Source organism: Pteropus alecto, unplaced genomic scaffold, assembly GCF_000325575.1.
Source record: "Pteropus alecto unplaced genomic scaffold, ASM32557v1 scaffold270, whole genome shotgun sequence".
Lineage (NCBI taxonomy): Eukaryota > Metazoa > Chordata > Mammalia > Chiroptera > Pteropodidae > Pteropus > Pteropus alecto.
The window spans coordinates 8,568,129-8,580,264 of NW_006430735.1; the positions used below are offsets into that span (position 1 = coordinate 8,568,129).

The 12,136-nt window shown below is 35.5% G+C and overlaps 1 protein-coding gene across 2 annotated transcripts in view; it reads right to left on the minus strand.

The window, feature by feature from the left end:
* LSAMP (limbic system associated membrane protein) overlaps positions 1-12,136 on the minus strand; it is a 570,872-nt gene that overhangs the window by 258,412 nt on the left and 300,324 nt on the right. For both annotated transcript variants that reach the window (XM_006905482.1, XM_006905483.1), the window contains exon 2: positions 1,347-1,579. In XM_006905482.1, the coding sequence (XP_006905544.1) occupies positions 1,347-1,579 (233 nt within the window). The remainder of the gene's footprint in view (positions 1-1,346; positions 1,580-12,136) is intronic.

Here is a 12,136-nt window from a genome sequence, read left to right on the forward strand (position 1 = left end):
GTGTGTGTGTTTGTATGTGTGTGTGTATGTGAATGTGTGTGCTTGTGTTTTGAAGGAGTTGGTAAATTAACTCCTTACATACTTAGAATTCTCTAGTTATGTTTAAACATTTAAGTGGGGTGACTGAGATCCAAGCCCTGGTGTCTCTTGTTATTAGAGCTCGAGGACTCTCTATTAAACTAAAAGGAAAGCATTCTATGCTTTGGCTATCATAGGATCTTTGCAAGTCAGTAGACATGCCTTTTAAAAGCAATAAAATGAAGCTGTCAGCCATTGCAAATGGACCAAGATGAAGGTCACATGACTAAACCACCCCTGCACCAGGCAGTCTCTGATGTATTTTACTCCAGTTTCAATCTATTAATCAGAGGAGTTGGAAGAGCAATAATTTAAACGCTGCAATAATCAATTCCATAACACATTAATAGAGGCTAGAGTCAAACTTTGCCACACCACTGACTACACTGGAATCTTGACAGGAGCTCTAGGGCCATGCCTAATTTGCATTAAATTTACATAAAATTGTAAATCAAGAATACATGAACATAGCCCTAATATTTGTTAGTGCTTAGATCTTTCTTGTTAGATGGATTTAAACTCCTGGTGTTTCGACTTTGCTTGCAATAAAATTGTGCAGCTGATCAGTTTTGTCCTTTCTATAATTATGGGGAAAGAGACCTACGAGAGTTATAGTTTGAGTTTTCATCTTGTAAAACTATGACTCAGATGTGCCCTTGGAAACCCCAGTCTAGGAGCAGATTGTCCCCGATGACTTTGCAGATCCTTGTCACTGAATTTGCTCACAAATAACTTGCCATTAGATGGAGACACAAACTAGATAGAAAGCTGACCAGCTGAGAGGATGCTGATGCCTCTAGAAATTTCTATTTTTTCAAACAACATCTACTATCATAAAAATAGATAATTAGTGATATTCTTTAGGCTAATAACAGATAAAAATCAGACCTTCAGATAAGAATCTAGTACTTAACAGCATGATAAAGTAGACTTCACATGGTCTTAAGTATTCTTTGTGTAGTGTTCCTCTTTCAACTTATTCCAACAGCTGTGGCCTTTGCTGTGTGTTTTCACACTCAGTGCTAGGAGAAAACATTCTCACCAAGGGTACTGGCTCCCAGTGGCAAGACTCATCTCTCTATATTCTCCTTAGTACTCTCATTTTAAGTCTATTCTTTTATAGAGAAAACAGATACTTAAGTGCCATAATGTATTTGGAATTGTTCTTTTTTCCCCCCAGAAAGGATTATGCACGTATTTTATATATCATAATTATTCTCTGCCTCCCACCTCTCCTTTACCATTCACCTATCCCACTGTTTTCTTACCTTGCACGATCAAGTAAACTTGAGAGGTCTTGGGCTCATGCTGTGTCTGAACTGAACAAGTGTAAGAACCCTCGTCATAGACATCCACCTTCTGGATTCGGAGGCTGTATTCCAGAGAATGGCGTTTCTCCAGCTCAACCCGGGGGTCCAGAGACCACTTGTCATGCCCAGCAAAAATGATGCCAGAACGGTTCAACCAGGCCACCTTCGAATTCTTGTCCTCTACAACGCACCTGGCAGAGCAGAATAACAACATTAGAGTCTTAGCCATACCTGCATTTGCATTCCCTCTTCACATGATTCGACTTGACAAGACCAGTCAAGAAAAATAATTATATGCAGGATAAACCATTGTTATGCTGTTTCTTAGACTCTTAAGTATCATTACTATTTGTCCTTTAAGATCTAATTACCAACCAATGGATGGATGTCATTATATTAGACTCAATACAGCAATAAACAATCTGAGTATGAGTAATGCAGGCAAATAAAGTTAAATGAGTATTGATTTCCCACTGGGTTATCTTCTTGTCTAGGAAAAGGTCATTCATACAGAACTCCATCTGTTTAAGTAACTTTGAGAATTAAATGATTGATAATGTGGCACATTTACTCAGTTCTGAATTGTACTTATTCTTTCATAAGTATTTTCTAAGTCTTGTGTGATGATATATTCAAGTTACACCCCACCACTGTAAGATTTAGACTAGATTTCAGAGTTCACATCTGATTCATATGAGTTTAGAATGCCCACTCTCAAGAGTAAGAAGTGTGTAAAGTAGGTCTAAGGGTAACTGGGTAGGTGTTGTGTCAAGGTAATCAAAGTTAGCATCACCTTGCCTAGGTATAGTTCCAACAATTGAGGGCAGCAAGTTTTCTGCTAGCAAGAGACAACTTGCTACCAGCATTTCTGGCCACTTTAGAATGAAGTCAAACTCTTATGAGAGATGAAGAAACCAATTTTGTAGTTCCTAGTCCAAGAAAGGTGAAGAAAAAATGCTTATGTGAATGACTACTTATTTTAGAAACCTAACAGTCTCTTTCTGAAACTTAAAAGGACAAAGAATACAGATTAGTGGAGAAGGGGTAAAAATTTCACGGTGAGTGCAGTTTTCTTCAATTCTAGCAAGAATCTGGAAATGAAAAAATTCAAGCAAAAAAAGAAAAAAAGAAAAAGAAAAAAAACAACTCTCTGTATCACTTTGGCAAGATTTATATCTGCCCCACAGGAAGATTGTCCCAGACACTGTTCACTGCTGCAGAGCCAGCTGCTCCGCACTCTGAGGAATGAGGGATGGACAGAAGGAGCCAGGGGCATAACAGCAAAACAATTAAAACACCATGTTCCCCTGTATTTTCCAAACCAAGTTAAACCCAGGTTTCCTCTCAGGTCAAAACAGCCAGGCATAGAGATTCCACACCCATGCAAAGATAGGAAATTGATGTTTTATCCACAGGCTGTCCACTGTAGGGATACAGAGGCCAATTTGTATCTTTCATGAAAACAAGAAAAGCTGAGTGTTTTAAAAATTCCTCATCTATGGTACAGAAGACCTCTTACCCCATTAATTGTTGGTGAATTATATATTTTATTTGGCATAATTATTTTATTTAACTTTTTGGGTGCCATGGTATATAGGTCTTTCTTTTCCTCTCCACTTATTTATTTTCATGAACACAAGTAGATTAAGGTATCATTTAGTATCTCTATTACTCAATATTTGTTTCTCTGCCATACGAATATTATTGGGATTAATTATACGCATTCGATAATTTAGAACATCTCCATGAGGAAGTGCAAAGCTAACTTCATGGATACTTGCTGCTTCTTTCCAGAATCTAATTTACTTTTCCTGTTCTATTTTGTATGGCATCATTTCTCTGTCATTGATGATATTGAGACACTCCTCAACATAGAATCATTTATAAATTAAATACACTGTTTGCTGTCTTCTAGATCATAAATGAAGTTGTTGATGTAGATTCACTGTTTTTCTTTTCTACTGAGACGAATGAAAATGTACCTCTATAAATGGATTTTAAATCTTCTATCACATTTTTCCTTGTACTTTTCTCATCTACACAGCTCAACACAGCAGTGAGCAGATATACTACATCATGGGGATGTACTTTGAATGCTCCTTAGCCTAGCATATGGCCCTAATATGTTCATTTTGAAAAAAAAAAAAGAATACTATATAACATATTTTACATAAAAATAACCTAGCATTCAAATAAAGATAGAAATCTCATTTTGAAAAAAAAAAAAAAGAATACTATATAACGTATTTTACATAAAAATAACCTAGCATTCAAATAAACATAGAAATAAAGATAAAAATAACCTAGCATTCAAAAAAAGATAGAAATTTCCCTTATTCATTAAGGCACCTCCCCAAACTAATCTGGCATAAAACAGTAAATGCCTGGTAAATGCCTCTTGTGAGAACTAACAGTGTCACACATGGTTATCTATATTCCACTCTCCTCCCCCAATCCCAAGCTCTACAGCATCCACAAATGAATTGGGCAAATTTTCTTATCAGCACGAAGTAGAGTGTCTAAGAAAGGTCTTTAGGGTTCTTTCTATATTTTGGCAATTTTTGTCAATGAGAAAGTTAAAATTACCACACAGATCATTGTTAAAAATTATTCTCTAGAGGATTCAAATGTATCTTGCCTAAAGAAGTAATTGACTATTTCAACAAAATTGCCAGACCTATAAAAATGTATCTACTGAAACAATATATTATGCAGAAATTTAGCTATGATAATCTTCATAACATCTTATTTTTACATTATATTTCATCTATATTTATTCTTTAAAATTTATCTTTTACATCCAAATAAGTGTGTTAGAATTCACGCACATACATATACATTTATTTATACTTTTTTCTAAATCAGTATATAGTTGGCCAACTCCAAGCACCAGAGCACAAGGTAGTACTTTTTCAAAGGATACCACTCCTCTAGATATTTAAGGGTTCTTTTTTTATGTAGTCAATAGTTTCAAAGTAAATGCACTGACTCTATAAACTCGGTAATCATCTTTCTACAATATGACTAAAACTTTCATACTGAAAAATGAGCAAATTTCAGAACTAATTAATTTTAAAATCTTGACTTAAGGTAGCAACTATTTTAAACCATAAGAAGTGCACACAAGAAAGTATATGGTAAAAGTCATAGTCCCAATTTGTAGAACTTCTGTTTGTTAAGTGAAAATATCCATTTACACAGGGTACGCACAGAATGCCTAGCTATTTGGAAATGAGGAACTCTTGATTAAATGTAGACCCAGGCTCCCGACATGCACAAACTAGTAAGCATCATGAGCTTGCATCTAGGAGGTAAGCTGGCTTCACTGTGCATTAGGTATGCTTGCAGAGTAAACAAGAATTCTCATGCTATCATATTATAATAATGAATTATCCTCTACTCAGAATGCTACTTCAGTACCAGACAATCTAGTTCAAAACTGGATACCTAATAATTTTTTTCCTCCAAAATCAGCCTTGGCAAAATCAGGAACAGTGTGAAGATAAGTGTATTAAAAATCTGTGTTTTGTGTTCTTCGGGTTTAATAGAACACTTCCTCCAGGAGCTCAAGATGTTGCAAATCATTATAGGATTTAGCCCTAAGGATGGGCTAAAGGAGAGTGGGTGTCGTTGCTAAAAAGGGAGGGACAGAGGATATCCTTCCACTCAAGGTGGGATTTCTGTCAGGCAGCTGAGGGCATGAGGTATAATATAGAGTGCCACCTCTTCAGGACATCTTCTCTCATTAGTATCTGATCCTCTTACATGGCTCCTTCTCATCACCTCATTATAATCCACATTGCATTAGAGTTATTTGTATTAATCTTTCCTCACAAGCTTATTTATGACAGTGACCCTCCTGGAATTCACCCATGGCACCTTAATGGGTCCTAGCAGCATACATCCACCATGTATACAGGAGGCACTCACTAAAATGTAGAATAAATAAACTGAATTTAATTTAACAAATTGCTATCGGGTAAATTATCAAATATTTGTTTAAATGTCTAGTAGGTACAGAATAGAAGGATAACTATTTTAACTTTTCTTAAGAAAATTAAAATGATCAGATACAAAGGGAAAATTCAAAGAGAATTACTATGTGTGGCAAAGAAGATTTAAAAATGTGCTCAGTGTTTCCACTGTGAAGAAAGATCATCCCTGGGAATTAAATAATCTAAATTGCATGTGAAAACAAGCAAAAAGAAGCATAAAACACTAGATAATCACTTTTGTGGGTTCCTCATTTTAACCATGAATCCCAAAATATCTTGTGAGTTATTTACCTAAACTATGAACTTTTGATTTTTAAAAACCGGCTTTAAAAATATAAGAGAAAAGGCAAGCAAACAAATTTCTCTCTTCTCTGTTCAGTATATCTCAATCCATAAAACTGTCACAAAAAATCAATGCACCCATAAAAGTCTCAGTATTCGATCTCTGAAAACATTTTACACCAGATATATTATGCACACTTATACACACAGGTACATTGACAATTCCACTCATACTTCATAAGTCTGGAGATTATGCTTTCAAAACAGTGAATATAATTGGAGGCAGAAAAAAATGCTAAATTCAGTTTGTGCCAATAGCTTACTTAATAGCATATTTACTAACAGTATATCCATGATGTAAGTGATACACATCTACCAGATATTAAACCTATTCAATTGCTAATAGACACATATCTTCATTTTTTAACAAGAATTACTGTCTGCTAAGAATATACCAACTTAGTATTATTAGAATTTATCCCAACTTAAACTTTCCTCCATTTCTGAAGAGTACAATCTGGTATTTACTCATCGATAACAAAGAATTACATTTTATTTAATCTCTCACTAGTTATCTATCCTCATACTTTTTTAATTATAAGGACTGAGGGAAGTGGAACAAGAGGAGTAAGAGATTTGTTTCTTAAATTAAAAAAGAACAGTTAAATGAATGGTTCTCAAATGGGTGCAATTTGTGCTTCCCGATGATATTTGATAATATGTGGAGACATTTTTTGGTTATAACAACTGGAGTGGGGAGGTTGCTTCTACTATCTAGTGGGTAGAGCCCAAGGATGTTGTTAAATATCTTATAATGTAAAGGAACCGCCTCCCCAACACACACTTCCATGACAATGACATATTCCATCTAAAATGTTAACAGGGTCAAAACTGAAAAACCCTTAATTAGACCTTGGTCTCTTTGTTTAAATATCCAGAAACACAGGGCAAACATCTATAGTGCAATGGTGTTTTTTCACAAACATATATGCTTCTTAATTTACCAAGCTCTTAATTCCCACTAGCAATATAAAACAGAAAGCAACAAATGAACAAACAAGACAAACAAAAGACTCACACACAGACAACAGTATCATGGTTACCAGAGGGAAAGAAGGTTGGGAAAAGTAGAAGAGGGTAAAGGGGGTCAAATATATGGTGATGGAAGGATACTTGACTTTAGGTGGTGAACACACAATGCGACATATAGATAATGTATTATAGAATTATATACTTGAAGCTTATGCAATCTTATTCACCAGTATCACTCCAATAAATTTAATAAAATTGAAAAAAAATCTCTGAATTATAAGTCAAGTTCATGACAGAGACACTACAATAAAGACTAGTGATATTCTGGTTATAAGTTTACCTTTTTTTTTTTTGATATTTGTGATTCTTCCTCTTTTAAAAGATGTAGAATAATTCATGATGTAGATGGAAGAGAAATCTCCAAGAATGTGTTAGCCATTTTTTTTTTATGTTGTTTGCTTTGTAATTTTAATCCTACGAACAAAACCCTTAGTGAATCAGCAAGACTATCATAGACTCATCACCTTGTAGAAGGAAAGATGCTTGGTCTGAGAAGTAATGCTGTACAGTCCCAGCATTAGAGTGTGGACTTGAGAAGAGTTCCAAGTAGAGCATGAAATAAAGCATGAAATATCCCAGATTCTTCTGAGTCAGCAGTTTTCAGTCTATCATATTATTTTAAGTATAATAAATTCCAACAACATATATGCAAACATATTGAAAAAAATGACAAATTAGTTAAAAGCCAAAGTTAAAGAATTTCGAATTATTAATCATTTTAGACCCCTGCTTCATTACCATGTTCTAAGACTTTTTTTTTAATTTAGTGCCATGAAAATACAATTATCCAATACTAGTACCTAAAAATCTCATATTGAGTATACAAATTTGCACACCCACACACACACGTTTTTATAGCAACAACATAAACTTCTCAAACTGAAATCCTAAATAATTCTTTTTTTATTAAAATTATTGGGGTGACATTGATCAACAAAATCCAATGTTTCAAGTGTACAATTCAACAGTATGCTGTATATATATACCGCATTGTGTTTTCACCACCCATACGTTCTAAAATGAAACGCAGTAAGAAATAAGAGAATCGTGGGGACTCACTGCTTAACCTTAGACACTAATCTCTGCCTGCAACAAGAAGCTTCAGCTCTCTAGCTACCTTGTTCCCATCTCTACTTCTTTCCGGACTTGACTTCTTGCTTTGAACCTGCCTATTCTCTTGGCTTCATTCTCTTGTTCTTGTGAATGTCTGCTCTCTTAATCTTGATCCTCCTGAACCAGAAACTGATATGCACATGTGTATATGTGCACACACCAAGTAGGGGTGGACATTCAAGAGAGAGTGAGGACACAGAAGTAGTAAACCACAGGAATCAGATTCATTGAATCTATCTCTGGTCACATTGATTCAGAAATGTGTACACACCTGACGGAGTGTTAGAATAAAAGACATACTGTTTAGTTCCTGAAGAGAATGGATTTTAGTTCTGGCCTTCAGTCTATTTCCTACTGGAACACAGGTTAAGTCATTTAGCCTTTTGGTAACTTAGTTTTTCTTGTTAATAAAGTGAGGCTAATGATACTTACCCCAACCTCTTAGAACTACTCTTAGACTAGTGCTATCAATAAAAATAGGTAATATAAATGGAAACATTTCATAAGATGTAAAACAATATCTATGCTTATAGTAATTCTCTCTCATGGTAGAGTATGATAGACAAGAAGAAAACAGTCACACACAGGGATGATTATAAAGGAAAATACTGATTTCTCTAAGTCATTCAAAAAAGTTTATCTCTTTATAGAGTATAATGACACCCACTAAATATGTGTTATTACTCAGACTCTGATCAATCACGTATCTCTTTAAATTCTTAATTGTCGTTAGTTATTTGCACATGCCATATTGGTAAAACACCCTTTCTGTGATTGTGTTCTACTTATCAGAATGATTTATCACCTAGAAGAGCATGAAAGAATCCACAGTGGCAAATGGTAAAGCAGGACAGGCTGTGTCATCCCTGAAACAATGAGAAAGCTTCCCTAGATATGCTTTTTTCTCTATCACTAGGAAGCCTCTTGACCAGCCATATATGCACTTATATATACATATATATGCTATATTTATTGCTATATTTTCAGGTTCATCTTGAAGAAGCATAAATGCATATTTCCATGCAGATGGTACAGGTGAGAAGGGCAGAACCGCTAAATTAAGTGTTGAGCATGCCTCAACAAACAGTCAATTCTAGGGCAGTCTGTGCTCCTCCTGGTGTCACAACTGTATCATCTCTATATTTACATAGAAGAAAAAAATGGAAAAAAAGAAAGACAGGAATTCTAAAAAGACACCAAAGTTAAGGCTGAGACTGGAGAAAACTGATTCCTATCCCAGTCACAGCTGGAGTTAGGATCAATCCCAAGAACATTTATAAATGGTTGAAAAACAGCTCTCCTAAGGTCTTTCCAAGAGTTTCCAAGTCACTTTAGAAAATAAATCATCTTCTTTTTAATCACATCACAACTCATGGTCCCCATTTTCTTGTCAGTGGTGAAGTGAAAAGTCAGGTTCCATAGTTTCATAGCTCTAGGCAAGTTACTTAGAAAAGAACGGCAGAAGGGTGGGGTGGTTCCGGGTTCATGCTGAGGAGTCAGTTGCTGGTTTGCATTCTAGCTCCATCATATGCTCACTCTGTGATCATGGGACATTTGCTTAACTCCTCTGTGTCTGAGTTTCCTCATCTGTAAAATGAAGACTATCATAGTATCTTCTTCAATAGGTAATTGTAATGTTTACTTGGGTTAATTATAAATACATAGAGGAGTACATGGTCCTAAATGTGTCCACTATTACTGAAGAGCTCTAGTGTTTTTCCTCAGCAAAACAGGAATAATAACTCCTGTGACTGTGTTTATTAAATGAGCTAAAGTTTTGAGTATCCAGTGAGCTTTGGAAGAGTCTAATAAATTTCTGTGCTGGTCACTTTTCATAATTTGAATCATGGACAATCATTCTGTAGAAATCCCTTTTGGGGGGGCTAAATCTAGCAACCTCCAAATATTGTTGTTTAATCCAATTCCTTTCTTATTAATAGGCACCTCCAAGGAGACTTCCTTTTAGGGGCTTACGTTCTCTTGCATCTTGTCCCTCTGGTCAGCAATTGGTCCCCTAAAGCTCATAGGGTTAAACTGAAAGAAGGATGACACAGCATGGTTTGAGTGCAGCAGTGCAAATCGAGGTTCTAATGCCATCCATGAAATATTTTTAAAAGATTTTGGCATGCCCATGCATAGGCAGCTCAGGACTTAAATGCCTCACAACTTTTGATCAGATCTAGTTAGAACCCATGCAAAGCTCTTTCTTCAGGGTGGCCTGAACAGAAGACAACAAGTGATTCATGCTATACTTTTTGATCTGCTGAGATATACTTGGCAGAATTGGAGTTCCTCCTGGAATAGATGAGGCATACTGTATGCTTTCTAGACCTTCGGGTTGGAAGAATGAGGCTTCTTCCTTCTCCTTCTCAGTGTGTCAGTGGCAATTATACTCTCTCTGAATCTATAATCTTTTCCTCTCCTTTGAACTATGGATTCTCCTCTTTCCTCCTCACTCGGTTGAGTGAGGATGAAAAACAATTTTAAATCTTGCTTTTGTTTTGATTTTTGCTATGAGTCTCTGTTCTCTGTGAAAAAAAAAAAAATCTCTTTCATTTAGAGTGGGAAAAAAGAACTGCCTTTAGCTGTATCTTTGAAAAAGTAAAGTTAGTGTTGGAATCCTGGCTCGGATTTCTAGTTAAAATTTTTACTTCTTGTGCAATTAAAAACAATTCCACAGCTATTTAAAGAAAATTTTGTTACCTTGTGAGTCATTACAAAGCAAATATCAAAAGTATTCTAAGTTCTAGAAGGAAAAAAATACGTTCTGTACCATGTAAGTTTTACTCTTTATCTCATTCCAGCAGAAAGGAGAAATAAAAGTGCTTACAATAATTATAATGCACATAGGATGAACATTCTGCTGTATGAGACTTGGCTATAAAGTCAGGATACTGTTTTCCATAAGTTTCACTTGAAAATCCAGTCCCTTACCTTATAATCTTATTATATACAGCATTATGTAAATTGTTATCATTGGAGCAAAATGTTATGACTCATCATTACATGAATTTAGATATAATTTGGATCTAATTATACTCTTTAAAATATGACAATTAATAGATACAGAGTGTATGATATAATGGATTAACATGTAGTAACTAAGTAAGTAAATAATAGGTAGTGAGACTGTCTGTCATGACTACCTTTAGAAAAGGGCTCTGCTGTCTAATTTGCCTTCAACTGTAAGGGGTAAAAGTAAAAAGAAATAAAGGCAGATAAATAAGAAGAACAAAAGAAGTGTTCAATTTTTAATGTACTTTGTGGATACAAATGTGAAATAGGGGACTCTAGTAGCTGCAAATTGAAGGAGCACGTATTATCAAACAGATTCATCTTAGGCAAAGGAAACGTAGTGGTCTCCTCCTCTGGCTGACAAGAAGCCAATAAATCAATGATGAATGCTTATAAATCACAAGGACACTTCTCACATGGAGAATTATAATCATAGGAATGTTTCTGATTTCCGTGCTTGCTTTTTCATTGCCCACCATCCATCTCACCTCACCTCCTATGTTTCCTATCACTAAAATTATTTTTTCCCCAGCACTTTCTTCCAAAGGACATTGCTATGAAAAGGCCTTCACCCTTATGTGACAAGCTATTTTTCTGTTTTTTTCTTCTTTTTCTATCACTTTTTTTCCTCATCTAAACCTTTCCTTGAAGGCTGTCTTTCTTAAACAGATCAATTATCAGGAGGTGAATAGGACTTTGAATCAGGTGAGCTCTGAAGGAATCAGAACTTCTTTCAGAAGTTACCGAGAAAATGGGCATGAGGGTCTCAAGAGCTGATGAGTTTGAGATGAAAACCCACCTGGGAGAGCTCTTGTAAGGAACTCAGCTTACTCAAACTGAAGAATGATATTTTAGACCATAATCTTCGGCTTACATAAAGCACTGACCCTGAGAGGGAGATAAAGGTGAGAAAAAGTAACTGGTGTCTGGACTTCGGAAAGAGAGACAGTCAAAGGCCAATACCTCTTGTACTACTACATCTACCACATAACTTAACTGAAATTTCAGAGCCAACTTGAGTTAAAAAGAAAGAGCTGCAGATGCTTCAAAGTGAAGGCACACTCCGAATTCTAAGAAGACCCCTGTGATTCAAAAGCACCATCTCTTTAGTCTGAGAGCATTTGTAGTCCACTTTCCCACCCTCTCTGTCCCTGGGGCATTCTAGCTTTGAGATGTAGGAGAGGCATCTTCTCTCATGATGACTAAAATTATTGCTGTTAAATGAAGAAAAAAATAGCAGAGAGAGGGAAA